The sequence below is a fragment of the Hypoxylon fragiforme genome (assembly GCF_022984875.1).
Source record: "Hypoxylon fragiforme strain CBS 206.31 chromosome Unknown GGS25scaffold_4, whole genome shotgun sequence".
NCBI classification, from domain to species: domain Eukaryota; kingdom Fungi; phylum Ascomycota; class Sordariomycetes; order Xylariales; family Hypoxylaceae; genus Hypoxylon; species Hypoxylon fragiforme.
The window spans coordinates 95502-112975 of NW_026054759.1; the positions used below are offsets into that span (position 1 = coordinate 95502).

Sequence of the window (17474 nt, forward strand, 5' to 3'; positions counted from 1 at the left end):
TAAAGAAGGAGGGGGGAAAAAAAGTAGAAAAAGAAATGCATCAGCCGCGAATCGAACGCGGGGCCCATCGATGGCAACGATGGATTTTACCACTAAACCACTGATGCTACTTGTTGACACAAACGAAGCTGGTTGGTCAGTTGAAAGTTCGTCGCTAAAGTTTGTATATATATCCATGTGTCTAGCACCTTCCTGGGTAGCATGCAGATGTAGTAGGTAGGTATGTATGTAGCTAGCAGAGTTTTATGCCAATCATATTGCGCCAACGATGAACCCACTGCTGTTAAATCTACAGGCACATATGACATCAAGTTAGGTAACAGTTAACTACAGGCAAGTAACTACCTAGCTATCACTCAAGTTATCACAGTTTAGCAAATCCCCTTTCAATACAGATACGAGCAAACCCCAACATAGAGTTTTCCAACTTCCTCACACATAACATCAGCATTAAATCCCGTTCGCTACAACATGAACCGTTGTACCGCACCAAACACCTTCAACGTTAAAACTTTCAACTGTCAACTTCCCCATTCCACTCGTCTTATTGGCGCGCATATTACTGCGGAGACAAGCTGATTCGCAGATCAGCGCAAAGCCTTTAAAGCGAATTAGGCAAGTCTTAGAGCTGTTGTATGTACATACGTACATGATTTTGCGGCGGAAAATTGTTGGAAGTAGGGAAAAAGAAAAGGATCCCTGCCAGAAGTTATGCAAAACTGCCTAGGTTAGATCTTCATAAGGGTTCTTAGACAAGCCATTGGGGACTTATATATGCCATTGATGATGGGAAACGACAGCTATGCAAACAATTGCAACAGAGCATTGGGTTGAATCATCCAACGAGGGAGACATTTACGGAGTATATGGACGTTAATATGGACCTCACGTACATAAAAATGACGATATGGAAGTGGATGTGTCCTGCGTCATGTCCAGATATCCCGCGTTCGCCTTACCAGGTACCAGAAGGAAAATACGGGATATTTGCACGTTGAACTTCCTAGTATGTTTAGACTACCCAGTTAGTTAGGATAGTGTGTGTGTTAGTTGGTTGGAAGTGCTTAGAAACAAATACTACCTATGCCAAATCTATACGTAGTAGTATTATAACTTCTCTATACACAATCCGTCCCCGCACCGGCCTAGTTTGGCAAACTTGATCGTATAAATATCCCACGTAGAGTTGTCTAGTTCTGTTCGCTGCTTTACTCGTCTTCATAACCCGTAACCTATAACCCATATTCCAAGTACCTATACACACCAGACAAAATGGCAGACATCAAGAACACAAGGTAAGTACCGTCCCTTGCTCTCTTTGGACCCGAGAGCACCACGATCTGACCAGTTCCAACCAGCAAAACCTACACCCTCGCCTCGGGCGACAAGATGCACGCCATCGGCCTAGGCACATGGCAGTCACCCAAGAACGAGACCGCCAAGGCAGTCAAACATGCCATCTCGGTCGGCTACCGCTACATCGACACCGCTTTCGCCTACGGCAACGAGTCCGAGGTGGGCGAGGGCGTTCGCGCCTCAGGTGTGCCCCGCGAGGAGCTGTGGATCACCACCAAGCTCGACAACCCCTGGCACAAGCGCGCCGCCGAGGGTCTCGATGCTTCCCTCAAGAACCTGGGTATGGACTACGTCGACCTGTACCTGATGCATTGGCCCAGCTCCACGCGGCCCGATGACCTCAAGAAGCACTACGACGACTGGAACTTCATCGACACCTGGCGCGAGATGCAAAAACTTGTCGGCACCGGCAAGGTTCGCAACATTGGCGTTTCCAACTTCGGCATCCAAAACCTCGAGAAGTTGCTGAACGACCCCTCCTGCAAGGTACGTGTATCTATCCCAAATCTGCCTTGGACTGTTGAAAAGGCACCGTTGCTAACCAGTTTATCACATTAGATAACCCCAGCCGTCAACCAGATCGAGCTTCACCCCAACAACCCCTCGCCGAAGCTAGTCGCGTACTGCAAGGAGAAGGGAATCCACTGCACAGGCTACTCCTGCCTGGGCAGCACCAACTCACCCCTTTACAAGGACCCTACCCTGTTGTCCATTGCCGAGAGCAAGGGCAAGACGCCACAGCAGGTGCTGCTCCAATGGGGCATCCAGAACGGCTGGGACGTCATTCCTAAATCCATCACCCCTGCGCGAATCGAGAGCAACTTCGCGGTAGACGGATGGGAGCTGACGCAAGACGAGATCAACAAGCTCAACAACCTTCCGGACCGCTTCAAGGTCTGCGGAGATGACTGGCTACCTGTCAAGGTCTTCTTCGGCGATGACGAGTAAATGTAGTGCCACGTAAATAGATACGGGCTAGATGTAGACCACCATGCTTCGCATTTAGATAGATTAGACCTTTAATGAGTAAAAACCATCATGACCATATGATTTTGTTCATCTTATTCTCGCTGAGTAATTGATCATCCGATCATCCGTAGAGATAGACATGCATGTACTAAAGCAAAGATCATAACTTGCCCTTCATAGCTTCATCTTCCAGCACAGAGGACACACTCTCCCTCAATTTCTCCGCTAGTGCAGCCGCCTCGTCGTCGTCCAGTTCCCTGCGCACGCCGCGCCCAAACATGGTAAAGCTCTCGCTGAACCGCCCGCTGGCGCGTATCTCAGGGCGCGGGATCAAGTGGTAGTGGACGTGATTGACGACCTGCGCCGCCGCCGCGCCATTGTTCTGGACTACATTCCAATCTGGCACACCCGTAGCCCGGACGAGCGCAGCAGACAAGAGCCGAAGATACATGCCCAGGTCGGCGGCCTCTTGCGGCGATACGTCGGTTAGTTTCGGGCGGTGGGTGCGCGGGCAGAGCAGCAGGTGGCCGTGGGAGAGCGGGAGGATGTCGAGGAACGCGACGAGGGAGGGCGTGGAGAGGACGATGAAAGTTGAGGGCGCGACTTTCGAGGGGTCGAGGGCGGGAGAGGAAGATGGGGGTGGGTGAGCTGGGGGATAGGGGGCGTAGGATGAAGCGATGTTGCAAAAGGGGCAGGCACTGTCGGGGGAGGGGATGACGCCTGAGTCGAAGGGTTGAATGTATTTGGGGTCGCCCATGGTTGTATTCGTGTGCGAGTGAGCGTAGATGTGGCAAGTAGGATAGGAGGTAGGAAGATAAGGTTGGGTACTCAGACAGCTGCTATCTATATGCTCGAGGCCATTGGCAAGTAAGGCGTAAATAAATGCAATTGACTTGATTGCAAGTAATGTACGATACATAAAAGTAATGTGAATCATCAATAATCAATAATCAATAATTGATAAAATAAAGATTAAATGGGGTTCCAACACGAGACATCAATGATACAACTGTCGACGGTATTGTACCTGGAAATAAAATACATAATAATATAGTTGGGCTACTACTAGTAGTACTTCCCTAGTGGAAGCTTTCATGGCGTGCTCCTTCTAGAACACCTCGGCAGCTGTGATAGGCACTGTAACTTTGAATTCTGCCGCCTGTCACCTTTTGACCGCCTTTTTTTTTGTCTTTGATCTGCCATTCCGATGAATCAATTCCCATCGTTTAACTCTACTACCATTTACTGTAACTATCACCCACCGAACTATAAATCTAATCCCCAACTTAAACCAACCAACAAATAAACAAACAACCCAAACCGACCATCCCATCCATCAAACCACCCACCAGCTCCCAACCCCCAAACAAACAAACAAAACAAAACCAAAAAAAACCACCGCAACAATGTCCTCCTCCCGCGCCGAAAGCTACCAGATCCCGACCTCGCAAGGCGGCGCCGGCGCGCGACCAGGCGGCGTCGACGTCGTCGACACCAGCGCGTCCTCGGGCGGCGGCGCGAGCATGCACTACATCTGCGGCGACTGCGGCACGAAGTTCCCCCTCAAGCGCAACGACCCCATCCGCTGCAAGGAGTGCGGCTGCCGTGTTCTGTATAAGGAGCGCACCAAGAGGTATGTTTTACCACTACCCCCCCACCACCACTTTCTTCTTTGTTCTTCTATTTCTTTTATTTGTGCTACGTTTTTTGGTGTTAGAGGGGGGGGGAAGGGAGTATGTTGTGTGCCTGTGCTAATGACGATGGTGATGTTTATAGAATGGTCCAGTTCGAGGCGCGATGAAGAAAACAACCAAAATCGTATGGATAAATAAATTGACGAATCAGACGGTGGAAGCAGGATGGGAAATCTATGGAGATGCAACCCACATGTCTGTTGAGGGGGGGTACTCGATATGAGTAATGCGATGCTGGGTAGCCTGCACATCTTAGCGGGAGATGATATGATACTTTGACCAAGGGACTATGTACCTGGAGGTCAGACATGTGTGGAAAGTCTGCATAGGGGCTTAGGAATATCCCGAGCATGTCCTAGAATCCTCACAATTTCGCATAAAAGGAACTTGGAGTTTGGGAGTTTACGAGTTTACCGAGCCTTGAGAAAACATTAGACACTCTCTGAGAAAGGTTTCAGCAAATCAGAATTTGGTATCATTATGCCCGTTCTATGCCATTACATAACTCCCTAACCTATGCCTCGTGTGTGTGTGTGTGCGCCTTGTATACCTATCATATCCTACCCTATCGTAGTGAAGCCACCGCAAACTGCATGACGTTCGCCCATCCAGCCTAACCCTTTCTCTGCGTGTGCAGATACTTGGCAAAGCTAGCTTGATCCATCGTCGAGTCTGCTTCCGCCACCGAGGCAGCCTCGTATCGCGCCTGCAATCCTTCTCGGTCGTACTCGTCGTCAACATCGGCATAGTTGTCATCGTCCTCATCATCACTCATATCCACATCGTCGTCGTCGTCAGCCTTGCGCAGGTTATCGACAATATTCCGACTGCTACCGCTCGCGCCCATAGACATGCCCTTCATCATCTTATCGAGCTCCTTTTCGCGCACCGCGCGCTTGTTTTCTTCTCTCTCCTCCCGCTTGCGCTCCAGCTCCGGGCGGTAGTCGGCCTTGAACTCCTCGGCCTTCTCCGCGACGGCGGCGAAGAAGTCGTCGACGCCGGCGCCGGTCATGGACGACACGCCCACTACGCTCAGGTGCGTGTAAAACTCCTCCAGCATCATGCTCATCGAGTTTAGGAGACTGCTCATGTAGCCGCTACCCGAACCTTCGCCTTCGACACCGCCGAATGCGTTGGATTCTTCGTCCGCGGTAAGCGCAGCTTGGAAGGCGTCGTAATCGGTCATCCATTCTTTGGCGAAGCTGGCATCCTTGACGTCGGTCTTGTTGAAGACTAAGATCATAGGTAGCTTGGTCTTGTAGAGGATCGAGCAGGCGTATAGCATGTTGCTCATAAAGGTACTAGTGGAGGCTGTTCGGGGCGTATCGATGATGTAGGCGATGACGGTGGGAAACGTCGAAGCGAGGGACTCGAGGAGAATCTGGCCGGAGGCAGACCACACGAAGACTTCAATCTGGCCAGCTATAGAATGGGGTAGTTAGTTAGCCATTCTGTTTTGGTAGGTAGGTAGGTAGATAGGGTAGCTATGTATGAAAGCAAGGGAATGCCTACGAGTGTCGACAAGAATATTCTTGATAGGCTTCTTGTTCGGGTTTGCCTCATCAGGACCAGTGCGCTTCTCGAGAAGCTTCAGGATCTGGTCAACTTTCGTGGAGAACAGGTTGAGCGAAGTCAGGATTCCACCGTTGGGGCCAAGGTTGTACTGCTTCATGACCTCCTTGTAGTTGACCGAGTCGCGAATATCGATGTTACTCTCAAAGGGCACATTAAGCACAGCGGGGTCGAGATTGATGACATAGGGAGGATCGCGTTGGCCATGTAGATGCGCGTTGATGCGCTGCATGAAGGTCGTCTTGCCCGAGCCGGCCATGCCAACACATACGATAGCGACGGGTTCAGAGGCAGAGCTCGGTTTTGAGGTCTCCGGTGCGACTGAGGGGCCAGCAGTGCTGGACTCAGGCTCGGACGTAGATGCCATTTTGATTGCACACCTGTTCCGTTAATTTATTGAATTTTATTTTGTCGTGCTTCAAGTTGGATTTGGAAATAACAGGTAGGTATGAGTATATAAAATTGTGATGTTTAAGTTCAAGGACTTAACTATTCAGACACAACCTTGACATGATAAAAATATTCAGCTGCTAATAAATTCACATCCCACTTGACAGTTTTGCGGGGTAGCGGGGCAGATGGAACAGATTAGCGCTAGGATTAAGGTACCTACAGTAGGGTACCTAACGTCACTGGTATTTCATCATACTTTTTGTTTTATGTATTAAACATCTCGCCATGTGCATAAAGGGAATCACAAAGGTACTGTTGTAGGTATGTATCTACTATGTACCTATATGTCTCTTACCTTCATGTCACAGATCACGTATCTATGTATCTAATAAAGGGGCTGTTGACATCTAGCACCATGAAGCATCTACAATATCAGCACATCGCACATCTCACATATCACATCACACTTAGCAAGAAAACTCATTTTTTGAGGCGGCCGAATCTCTCATTATCTCGCTCCCAATTAAGGGGCTTGAAGCCTGATCTCAACCAATCCACTAGGGACGGGAGTATGGGGTTTTTGTTTTGTTTTTTTTCTCGTGTATACCTTTTGGCTAGTCGTCAAGACTTAGATGTTGGTATGAGATTGTCATGATTGTGTGTTCTCGTGATGCCGGCGTTTCAATCTTTTCCCTTTTCTGCGTTTGCGTAGCAGAAAAAAAACATTGCAAAGCAAGTCTGGTGGTGTGCAATCTGTTGTTGTTCCTTGTCCCGTTTCTTTCGTCAGTTTGGTCGTTCGTTAATTCTTTGGACGCCGTATTTCCCCTCTCTGTTAGCTTTACAGAAGGGGTACTCTACGGGCGTCCTAGGGTTTTTTGAACTTTTTTTTGGCTTTCCTTCGTCGAAAAAAAGACATAGGAGAAATGGAATACGGGTGGCGAAGAGGTGCGCCCAAGCCTGTGGTGCGTTTCTGTTGTTCCTTGTCCTCCTCCTCCTGGTTGCCCTTTTGCGAGTATAATTCCCAAAGTGTTTGTTTGACAATCTGATGGGTAGTAACAATTGCGCCCCGTGATGTTGAGTACTCGTCATGAATAAAATCAAAGTGAAAAAGCAACCCAGCAAAAAAAGACAAAGTTCTGCAAAAAGGATATAGCCGCAAACGTGTTTTCCCCCTTTCCTAGCTTTCTAAACCGTGTGGTGTTTTGTGTTTCTTTTCTTCAACATCTCCTTCGCCCAGCGAAACAAGCTAGCAAAAGCCAATCTCTCCTGTTGATGGCAAAAAATAGCGAAAAAGAAAGATTCCAGAACGCCTAGGTAGTCTAAAAGCCAGTAAAAGCCACTGGGATGGAGGGGTATCTTTTTTTGGGTGAATACAGCAGAGTTGGGTAGGTATGTATGTATTCCTTCGTGGGTCATCAGAAACAGGAGAGCCAAGGGGAAAAATGATGATAGTATGCGTAAACCGTGTACGTTCATACCCCCTTATACCCTCCCCGATATTTGAAAATGTATCATCAAAAATTGGTCGGCCAACCTCAACGAGAAGTGGAGTTGCTTTTTTTTTCTTCTTTTCTTTTCTTTGCTTTTTTTGTTTTCTCCCAAATGGTGTTCCAATCTGATGATGCATATGTAGGTATCTGGGAGAGGTTGTGATTGAGGGAAGAAGCCAAAGACAAGGTAAAAGTCCAAAAAAATCATCATAAACCTCTTTCGTGACTGGGGGACCGTTCCTCGCCAAAAAAGTTGATACAAACCAAAAAAACGCCGTATTTGTTTCCCAGGGCGACCATGTTTATGATTCAGTGATCACATGTGGTTGCAGCAAGTCGGTAGTCTTCAGATCGTCTTAGGGGTCCGAGCATTGCTCATCTCCACGACGTCGTCAAGGTGGTTGCACATGGCCACGAATAGGTCGAAGAATAGTTTGCCGCCCCGTTCCATCTCCGCTTGCATGGTTCCGCTCCGCTTGAACGTCTTACGGCATCGAATGATCAGGGCGAGATAGTGAGCGCGGAGTCGCGAGTCTGAGTCCGGCGTGTGGTCGTAGGCGTACTGCGCTGACCGAAGAATGGTCCCGACGTCGATTCCGCTCTGCAGCCCTTGCTTCCGAAGTGCTAGGCGCTTGAGCTCCTCGAGTCCGTACCTATCGGCGGCGCAGTACACGACGGTGTCCCGCAGGAGATATTGTCCCACGCTGGAGACGTGCATGGTGGCCTCGACAGCTCCGCGACCAGCTCGGTTGTTTTCTGAGGGGTCGGGGGATCTCACGGCATCCTCGAGCTCCCAAGAGTTTCTGTGCTTGTTGTGCATCAAGCGGGGGTAGTAGTCGCCCTTGTAGAGGTATTCGAGTATGGCCGAGAAGATCTCGGGTTCTTCGTCCGGAAGTGAAATTCTCTTGCCCTGCGCCCCGAGGTACTGGTCCCGGCACGCCCGTTCGAAAAAGGGTGACTGCGCCAGAACCTCCTCGTGGGCCGCAAACAGCCGCGCTTCTCCACCGACGGTTAGGGTGACGATGGGAGAGTTGAGGGTCTTCTTTACGGGAAGAGTGTCCTCGAGCGACCGCTGTAGTTTCGACAGCTTCTGAGGATCCCGAACCGTGTGGGTGTTGTTGTTGTTGTTATTGTTGCTGTGGCTAGATTTCTTCAGCCTCGCCGACTTGTCGACTCGGTCCGCGGACCGGAACGAGCGTTTGAACATGATGGCGGTGGTTGTTTGAAGTAGCGAAAGAAAGCGAGACAGCGTAGATTTAGGTTCGGGATGAGTGATAGGTAATTGACTAGAGAGCGACGAAAATAAAAAGAGCGTGTAAGAGGTGAATTTCGGGTTTCCGTTGACGATAGAGTCAAAGGAAGGAATTGGTGTGAGGAGTTTGAAAAAGAAAAAAAAGGGATTGACAGGGGTCCGGGCGGGCTATCCCAGAGTCTATTCGGGGGATGAACGAATGTATCTGGAGATATCCTTGGGAAAAGCTTTGCGACCCTTATGAATTCTGGTGAGGGGAGGAAGAACCAAAGGAAAGAAAAGGGGGGGACGAAGTGAGAGGTGAGGGGGGGTACTGGCGATATTTATATTTTAGCCGCATACCATCCAATACGTCTATCTATCTGTAATCAGCTAGGTTACTGTAATCAGGTATTCTTACTGCTTACTTTATAGTAGTCTTCCCCGGACTTGCTAGTAGCTCTGGTAGGCCCGGTTGGTATCCTACCTACCATGCCAGCTTGCCTATCATCTTTGACAGAAGCGAGACCCTAGGTCTTGGCCTACATAGGTAATCTAGGTATTGATTCGCTACGTTTATGTTGGGTGTCAGATCATCAAGTTAATCTACGTTTTTGGTATTGTACCGCCCTTCTGCAGGTTGATTGTGTATGTAATAAAGATACATGACTACCTAGTACCTACTTTGCTACTTGATTCTTCAGACAAGTATGGTACTACATACATACATACATACATACATACATACATACACACACTACCAAGTATGTATGCAGGAGGTTGGCTGCCTCTAGCTTGTGGATGCAATTTTCTTACTAGGGCGGTTAGATACTAAGGTACAATACCTTTCTACAAGGAGGTGCCAGAGCCTACATGTAGAGGTGCCAGAGGTGCCAGAGGTGGTAGATGGTAGGTTAGATAATCAAAGAGACAACACGACATCTGCCTGTCCCCGCCTCAACATGGATGCGACCTATCCAGCATCCATGTCCATGACTCTAACAGGATCGGGAAGAATAAACAGGGCGGCCAGGACAACCAGGGCACAATTGGACAGCTTACCACGTGGGGGTAAAGTTCCTACGTACCTACATACAGTACTACATACATGTATTGTTCGCAGCATCGTGACTAACACTAATAATACGTGGTACCTGACTAAAAGGCAAGGAAGATTAAGTCCGATCCGAGGGATGATAATAATAATCTCATTGACGATATTCCGACTTGGCTACAATGACAGCAAGTATAACTCTAACCTATTATGGATATAGTCCTCTGGTGTGAGTTGGCACTGGACAGTCTGGACTACCTACCCCTCTAAAGCTCTAGAGGCACACAACACGCCTAGTACCTAATCTGGATAGTATCTTCAGTCAGCTGTTTAGCGGGAGTTGGCCCAGGTTATCGGATAAGACGACATGCTGACACAACCAGCATGACATTTCTAACGTAGAAGCTTGATCCATTGACATCTGGATTAGATCGGACCTTATCCAGGTGGTGATGACTCCATTCTCAGTAATAAAATTACCGAGGCACTTACTTCACTGCTTGACCGCTTGCTCTGCTTCGTCTAGGATACCTAGGTATGACGGTATTCTCATTCTTGTCCAGTGAAGCTATCTGCCCTGTAATCAGCACACCCATTGCTCTTGGTTACTACCCAGTAGTCTAGTCAATTTCCGACTACAATATACTATCTTCGATCTCTCCATCGCCTGTTACCACCCGTTCCTCTAATATCCACACCCCCTGCATGAACATCACATTAGGAAAGGCCATAACAATCTCAAACTATCGGGATGATGCAGCTATGCTACGATCCCACTGAAATAGCGCTTCATCATTTAATGCGGTGAAGATCATTCATGACGCACCGCCACGATTGTCTCGCGCATTGCCGTCAACCCGTACATGTACGCAAGAACTATGATGGCAGTTAGCACGTTCTATGGCCACACCTTTTCCCCACTCAATATCTTACCTCCGGGTGATGCAGCAATGAAAATAACGCATGATGCAATGATGGCTTCTGGACTCGATTTCATAAGCTCAGGGTCGAGGAAGAAGAGCCCAGAATGTCCCGTGCAGAGCTTGCCAATTGCCGCCTAGGCGAGGTACGCGCCGCTACAGAACATGACTCCGATCGTGTGCCCTATAACAGGCTGTTTGTTATCAGGTATTAGTCATGAAAATCAAATACTATCTAGACCACCTTAGGTAGGTAGATACCTAGATAGCTAGTGATCATCAGGGCGAGCACTTACGGTTTGTCGTCGGATGCTGTTGAGGAAGATGATCTCCACAATTGCAATACACGTCGTGATACTCCAGACGTTGATGAGGCTAAACGCCTTGATTGGGTCTTCTTCGAACATCCCCTTATCTGGGCTGTACCTGGCAGTCACGTTATTACCCGGTTCGGTGAAATGACGATGCGGCAGATTTGGGGCCTTGAAACCGCCGTGTCCAGTCGGGACAAGACAGCACCAATAAATCAGCGTGTTCATAAATGGGAAGACGTGGGCCATAGTGTAGAACATGCTGAATAAAAACCGCCGAATGGGACAGTCAGCCCTGTTGGGTGGAGACAGAAAGCGGAGGATGTGAGCTCTCAGCTTATGGCCATGACATTCATGGGGGTCAATTTCAATCGCCTTAGGGAAGATGAGATGCATCGCCGTCCAGACCTGATTTTATCACCCGCGTTAGCTTTCTTGAAACTTGTGAAAATGATGCTAGTTAGTGGTCAAAACTGACGGTCACCTGTAAGTGCCATGCCTACTGTGTACAAAAGGCAATCGTCGAGAACTGAAATGGGATGCGCCATGGCGTATGTTTATCCTCAAACTCAAGTTTGTACTTGAGCGAGACCCCAAATACCGCCGAAAGGTACCCGGCGAAGATAAAACGAAGTAACAAGAGAAACTTCTGGTTGATAAAGTACCATGGAGAGTGGCATACTCGTAGGTATATCGGCTGTTCCACGTTAGACCATTATCTGCTTAACCTTCAAAAATACCTAATCAACAAGGAGAGATATTTACATGGCTGTCTGAGTGATTGGGATGGCTTGGATGACACGGGTGTCCTGGGTGAGGAGGATGACTCGGGTGACTTGGATGAGTCGGAGGACAAGGCTCAGATGGGTAACTTGGATGGCTCGAAGGACACCGAGAAGTAACGGGATGTGGGAGCAGAGGTGTTCTGTCTGTCGTCTCTGACATGGTAGCGGTGGGTGCGTGAAACTATACAGGCTCAGATATTGAGACACTCGGTAATTTCTTCTTTTTTAATAATATACAGGATAATGTTAATAGGATTTATATCGGAGATGGAATCTAAGGTATGATGTGAAGATGGTTGACAGACAGAAGAGGTCTGAGCATCGAGGGGCAAGAAAAGAGTAAGAAGTCAAGTTTAACTAAGGTAAACAGAAAATGGAAATAAAGTAACCTAGAAAATTTGAAAATTGCAATACCCTAATCTTGAAAAATATGAACGTTAGGAGCGACGAAGATATTCCTGTTATACATGTGGCCGATTGGAAGGTATATCCCCTATAGATGTCAACTCAGAGCAGTAGCTGGTGGGCCACTAACTTAACCTGCCTACCTATTTGAATAAGAATAGGAATATAATTTAATGACATCCAACTTACCTTCCTATTTCATAGTAAATAGGAGAATTATAATCGATTTGTGTTGGTTTGGATTTCAGTGGCACAGGGACTCAGGGGCTAGACATCATTAAATGCCCAGGTGACTAATCGTACTATTAAGCATCAACGTCCGCCCATGTTACTCCTCCAGGACCGAAGTCGAAGGGGGGTCGTTTTTTCGACTATCTCGACATTTTTTTGTTTCTTATTCTTCTTTTTTTCATTGCTTTGAAATGGAGTAATGCCATGGATAACACGACTTTGAGAATATAGTGCAGCAAGTGGGTAATCTCGGGAAATATGGTCAAAGGAGATCAGCCATGTCGTAGCTATTGGGTTGGGAATCGCTCTGTACCGGACCTGGTCTACGAAATCTTTGCTGAGCAACTTAATCATGGTTTCGCTGCTCGATGCGCAATGCTCGAGATACCGGGAGGTGGATATACTTGTTTTAGCCATATACGTAGACGCTTGTTTGATAGCTAAGGGAAGATTAGAAAGATAATATTCCAGTAGGCATCTCGTGCTCTCTGTGTCTTTCATCTGGATTTCTGTCAATCCTGTTCGTAACATATCCATCCCCTCGTCAGTGTTCATCTCAGCCATGCGAATCGTCCTCTTCGGCGAGATATTAAGTTTGACAACAGTCTCATGATTCCGGGTGGTAATAAAGATAGACAGACCCCTTCTGACTGAACGGAATATAGCCGGAAGGCGCATTGTCGTTGAATAGCAACTTCAGATCATCGGCATCATCGATCATCAGAAGCAAATTTCCGGTACTCTCACGATTAAGAGCACTCTGAATCATCTTATTGATGTTTTCCTTGCCATCATCTAGCCCCTGAAGAAGAAGTCGGTCCCCAATCTGATGATACGCGTCATTGAAACTGACAGCGTTAACAGCCGGAACCCAAAAAAAAACAGAACAGTCAGGATATTGATCGTGAACATAATAGGCGACCTCAAGGGCAATCTGGGTCTTTCCGATGCCTCCTAGGCCCTCGACGGCCATCTTCTGGCAGTAATCCTTGTTAGCGCTCGGGGGGATTCGTTCAAGAAGCTGCTGCATGATGGGCTCGCGTCCGACAAAATTCTCATTGCGCCCGAACGGGACCATAAAGTGGCGTTATTGGAGAGCTTGACTCCGTTAAAACTTTCCATTTATGTTTCATACACCTTACTTACGGTTCCGGGGATCTTGGCTGTTGGTTCCTGAATAATCTGAACTGCAGATTAGATCTAGAGTGCTCTGACAACAAGCGTTGATCATATCGTCCGTATGAAAATGACTCGGAGACTAACAATTATCGTGCTGAGTTCCTATATCTACAATCAGCCTTTGGAGACACATGATGATAGAGCTTACTCGGAGGAAAGTCCATCATACCAATGACAGAGCCGTTGGTAACTGAACCCACAATGGATCCATGGTTACTAGGTACCCTCGATAATCCCGCCACAATTGATACTAGGGGGGTTGAGTCGATCGTTGATTATGGACGGAGAGGGAGATGCTTTCTTTCCACTCATAGCTGGGCAAGTTTCTCCAAAGTCTTGGTCTGATGAGTATGTAGAGGCGTGAGAATGAAAATACAACAAAATGGCGAGTAGACTGAGCCAGGCTGGATATCCGTATGAAGGCGTGTTTTTAATAAAACGATAAATAATATGCAATATGCAATATTCCATGCTATATCTCATCCAAGATCATACGCAATGCAGGCCACATGGTTGCAAGTAGCCATAGCCTATAGCTTACCCACATCCTATGCTACATACCTTACCGACCATGGTATTTGATAGGCATGGCGGCAGAGAAGGTAGTTTCAGTTTTATATAAAAATATGAATCACCTCTGGGTTTTTTATAAAAACCTATTCAAGCCAAATGTGAAAGGGGATGTGTTAGAATTAGAATTCAAGAAGTAGTTAGGTGCTAATACTTGAGTGCCAAAGAAACCCGACAAATACAAATATGGCTGCTTCTCTTGGATCAACCGAGCCACTCTATGATTCACCAGATGCGAATGTCGAGTCAGTCCCTCTAAAACATCACGATATTGCGCACATTGGAATTTACATGTTTCTAGCATCATTTTTGTTCATGGTCTTCACGGAGATCGAAAGAAGACCTGGACTAAGCTGCCTACCAAGGATCACCCAAACCCCGTTTTCTGGCCCCAAGAGCTTCTTCCTAGGAAATGCAAGACCGCTCGTGTCCTCTCATTCGGGTATAATGCTTCTGTGGCGCATTTCTACCCTTTGTACGGACCGAAGCGCGTTCCCCCTGAGACAACAGTCGACAACCACTCCATTGCTCTACTCGATAGTCTTGTAGGCTTCCGAGAAAGCACGGGAACGGTGAGCGGTTATCTAAGTTCTTAATCTAGCAGTTGAATGCTTACCGCTTATAATTGCACACGAATCTAGAGTGACCGACCTCTCTTTTTCATTGCCCATAGTCTAGGGGGTTTGGTATGTGCCAATGCCGTCTCCAGGGTATGTAGATCCGATAAAAAACGAGAGAATCTTGCGAAGCAGGTTCGCGGAATGATCTTTCTGGGCACCCCATTTGCGGGCTCTAAGATAGCACTTTGGGCAGAGTCTGGGCTGAGATTCATTTCTCTCTTCTCCGAGACAAATAAAATGAAGCTCAAGGACCTACAAGAGGGCTCGAAGATATTGGCTGATATCAATCATGAATTCGCGCGGTACATCAAAAGCCGAGACCGCGACCCCCCTTCGGTTGAGATCGCCTGCTATTACGAGGAATATCCCACGAAAGGCACCTTTGTTGTGGATAAATCCTCGGCGATACTTAGTGGTGTCGATCCATTATCCATTGAAGAAGAACATTCACACATGGGCAAATTCCAAGATGAACACCGCAGCGGGTTCATCAGCATCACTAACAAGCTAAACTCCTGGATTAACGCACTGGACCTCAACCTGGACGCCAGCCCGGACACCAGCCCCGACGCCAGCCCCGACGCTGACGCCGGCACCGGCACCGACGTTGACACACTCGAGAAGGTTTGAATATTCAATATCCTTTTTCATCATGATATTATGTATTATGAGGACAGACGTCTGACAAGAATTAGTATTACACTACCCAAATGGGCGACATCCACTACCACCAGGCAATCTCCAACAACCACGGGGTTATTACTGGGCATATTGCTACCACAGCCGCCAACGGAATAAGCATTGTGGGATGTGTGACCGTAGGTACTATGATGCTCTTGAGCGTGGCATGTTTGTAATAAAAATTTTCTCAGAACAACTACGGCGCATGAGACCCGATCACCACAGCTCTACCCTAACGAGGGCAGTGCTGAGGCGACTTTGGATGATGGGATGTACTAACCTAGGTGCCTAGCACGTATGTAGCGACTTGAAGCAGGCTCTGTGGGGTCCAAAATATGCAATAAGACAACTAAATAGAGGTAGAAAGTTTTGAACTTGGATCGGATAGGAATAATTGGTTAACATTGCAGAATCATGCTCGAGGCTTGCGGAATTCGGCTTGCAGAATGATGCCCCCAAGACAATTTAGGCGTGTAGAGTCATAGAAAGTTGACCAACCACTACTTATACAGTACATAGTACACACGTATCTATCTATCACCACGCATAAACTGCGCGGAAACAGGCCAGGCAGCGTCAAGCGGATCCACCACATCGATGCTCTCTCCATCGGGTGTCACCACGTATAGGGACGTATCCTACTAGGTTAGAGAGGTTCCTAGGACAAACATCGTAAGCTCCGCTATTACCTATACCAAGGTCAACGCTGTGCAATACATGTACTTTATGCGCCGGAACGTGTGTGATATGATCGATAAGGTTGTTAAAGAAAATGTTACAGAAAACATTGAATACCAAAATAATAAGGGGACCCTGATGTACTTAAATACTTACCAAGAGTCCCCAACTTCCTGCACAGACCCCACCGCTTCCTGCCTAAACAAGCCAAACTAGCGTGACCCTCTCCTCTGATTGGCAGAATCCCAGCACAGACCACCACTAGCTTCCGCCCATAGCTAAAGAAAACTGACAGTCTACAGATAACTATTCTTATCGATAGCACCTCCAGTCACAAAAAAGTTAAGGCCACTTTCAATTGCGCTTTGCTTAGTTAGTTACTTACATACCTACATAGTTACCCTCGTTATCGCATCTAACCACATCGCTTACGCTGGCCTCAAGATCGATCGCCCGAGGCCAGCAACCTAAGCGCCTACCAATACCTATTACTACTCCTCCTACTATAAACAGCCCTACATCCTAACAAAAGAAAAGAAAAAGAAACAATGTTGTCCGGTCTCCAAAACCCCCGGCAAGCAGCCGCGCAACTGCTCAACTTCGGCCTCATCCTCTCCACCGCGTTCATGGTAACTCCCAACCCTCTCCTCTCCTCTCCTCTCCTCTCCTCACCTCTCCCTCAAGCCAGCCAGCCAGCCAACCAACTCGCTAACCACCACCACCCCTCAACAGATGTGGAAAGGCCTCTCCGTGATCTCCGACTCCCCCTCCCCCATCGTCGTCGTCCTCTCGGGCTCCATGGAACCCGCCTTCCAGCGGGGCGACCTCCTCTTCCTCTGGAACCGGAACCTCGCCGCCGAGACCGCCGTCGGCGAGGTCGTCGTCTACAACGTGCGGGACAAGGACATACCCATCGTGCACCGCGTCGTCCGCAAGTTCGGCTCCGGCCCCGACGCCCAGCTGCTCACCAAGGGTGACAACAACGCCGCCGACGACACCGAGCTCTACGCCCGCGGCCAGGACTACCTCGAGCGCAGGGACATCATCGGCTCCGTCGTGGGCTACATACCCTTCGTGGGGTACGTGACCATCATGCTCAGCGAGCACCCGTGGCTCAAGACGGTGATGCTGGGGATCATGGGGTTGATGGTCGTTATGCAGCGGGAGTAGATTGGGCAGAGGAGAAACCTATATATACCTATATAAGGCTACAAACAGAGAAAAAAAAAATGGTAGTGGGTGGTTTGTAGTCATGTTTGGCCAAAATAAAACGAAATTAATTAGATTATTCGACTAAAGAGAATAAAACGCTGTCATCTTGAACATCATCGCATC

General features: G+C 48.0%; 11 protein-coding genes and 1 non-coding gene across 12 annotated transcripts; 5 read left to right on the forward strand and 7 right to left on the reverse strand.

Moving 5' to 3' along the window:
* Nucleotides 1-36: 36 nt before the first annotated feature.
* GGS25DRAFT_t54 lies at nt 37-107 on the reverse strand. Its single transcript has one exon. It is a non-coding gene; the product is annotated as a tRNA-Gly (tRNA).
* Nucleotides 108-962: 855 nt separating this feature from the next.
* On the forward strand, nt 963-2395 carry GGS25DRAFT_211734 (Aldo/keto reductase). Its single transcript, XM_049256880.1, has 3 exons — nt 963-1295; nt 1359-1842; nt 1915-2395. The coding sequence occupies exons 1-3, from the start codon at nt 1273-1275 to the stop codon at nt 2302-2304; spliced, it is 897 nt and encodes a 298-aa protein (XP_049117317.1). The 5' UTR covers nt 963-1272; the 3' UTR covers nt 2305-2395.
* A 90-nt stretch (nt 2396-2485) lies between these two features.
* Nucleotides 2486-3082, reverse strand: GGS25DRAFT_520136 (HIT-like protein; the record flags this gene model as incomplete). Its single annotated transcript, XM_049263843.1, has 1 exon — nt 2486-3082. One exon carries the CDS (start codon nt 3080-3082, stop codon nt 2486-2488), a length of 597 nt encoding a protein of 198 aa, XP_049117318.1.
* A 332-nt stretch (nt 3083-3414) lies between these two features.
* On the forward strand, nt 3415-4451 carry GGS25DRAFT_211736 (DNA directed RNA polymerase). The gene is made up of 2 exons (XM_049256881.1): nt 3415-3958; nt 4102-4451. The coding sequence occupies exons 1-2, from the start codon at nt 3732-3734 to the stop codon at nt 4124-4126; spliced, it is 252 nt and encodes an 83-aa protein (XP_049117319.1). The 5' UTR covers nt 3415-3731; the 3' UTR covers nt 4127-4451.
* On the reverse strand, nt 4395-6147 carry GGS25DRAFT_211767 (uncharacterized protein). The gene is made up of 2 exons (XM_049256882.1): nt 5532-6147; nt 4395-5441 (listed from the first exon to the last, which is right to left on the reverse strand). The coding sequence occupies exons 1-2, from the start codon at nt 5956-5958 to the stop codon at nt 4633-4635; spliced, it is 1236 nt and encodes a 411-aa protein (XP_049117320.1). The 5' UTR covers nt 5959-6147; the 3' UTR covers nt 4395-4632.
* Nucleotides 6148-6467: 320 nt separating this feature from the next.
* GGS25DRAFT_484292 (uncharacterized protein) lies at nt 6468-6873 on the forward strand. Its single transcript, XM_049260446.1, has one exon. It carries the CDS (start codon nt 6636-6638, stop codon nt 6861-6863), a length of 228 nt encoding a protein of 75 aa, XP_049117321.1. The 5' UTR covers nt 6468-6635; the 3' UTR covers nt 6864-6873.
* Nucleotides 6866-7574, reverse strand: GGS25DRAFT_484323 (uncharacterized protein). Its single transcript, XM_049260447.1, has one exon. It carries the CDS (start codon nt 7458-7460, stop codon nt 7170-7172), a length of 291 nt encoding a protein of 96 aa, XP_049117322.1. The 5' UTR covers nt 7461-7574; the 3' UTR covers nt 6866-7169.
* On the reverse strand, nt 7525-9152 carry GGS25DRAFT_484361 (uncharacterized protein). The gene is made up of 2 exons (XM_049260448.1): nt 9134-9152; nt 7525-9084 (listed from the first exon to the last, which is right to left on the reverse strand). The coding sequence occupies exon 2, from the start codon at nt 8679-8681 to the stop codon at nt 7821-7823; it is 861 nt and encodes a 286-aa protein (XP_049117323.1). The 5' UTR covers nt 8682-9084; nt 9134-9152; the 3' UTR covers nt 7525-7820.
* A 1156-nt stretch (nt 9153-10308) lies between these two features.
* On the reverse strand, nt 10309-11386 carry GGS25DRAFT_520140 (uncharacterized protein; the record flags this gene model as incomplete). Its single annotated transcript, XM_049263844.1, has 5 exons — nt 10309-10331; nt 10406-10502; nt 10586-10635; nt 10693-10816; nt 10976-11386. 5 exons carry the CDS (start codon nt 11384-11386, stop codon nt 10309-10311), a joined length of 705 nt encoding a protein of 234 aa, XP_049117324.1.
* A 1632-nt stretch (nt 11387-13018) lies between these two features.
* Nucleotides 13019-13441, reverse strand: GGS25DRAFT_520142 (uncharacterized protein; the record flags this gene model as incomplete). Its single annotated transcript, XM_049263845.1, has 1 exon — nt 13019-13441. The coding sequence occupies one exon, from the start codon at nt 13439-13441 to the stop codon at nt 13019-13021; it is 423 nt and encodes a 140-aa protein (XP_049117325.1).
* Nucleotides 13442-14346: 905 nt separating this feature from the next.
* On the forward strand, nt 14347-15670 carry GGS25DRAFT_530508 (uncharacterized protein; the record flags this gene model as incomplete). Its single annotated transcript, XM_049265389.1, has 5 exons — nt 14347-14405; nt 14462-14732; nt 14802-15404; nt 15476-15598; nt 15653-15670. 5 exons carry the CDS (start codon nt 14347-14349, stop codon nt 15668-15670), a joined length of 1074 nt encoding a protein of 357 aa, XP_049117326.1.
* Nucleotides 15671-16528: 858 nt separating this feature from the next.
* GGS25DRAFT_484369 (microsomal signal peptidase 18 kDa subunit) lies at nt 16529-17462 on the forward strand. Its single transcript, XM_049260449.1, has 2 exons — nt 16529-16768; nt 16872-17462. Exons 1-2 carry the CDS (start codon nt 16688-16690, stop codon nt 17307-17309), a joined length of 519 nt encoding a protein of 172 aa, XP_049117327.1. The 5' UTR covers nt 16529-16687; the 3' UTR covers nt 17310-17462.
* The last annotated feature ends 12 nt before the right edge of the window (nt 17463-17474 follow it).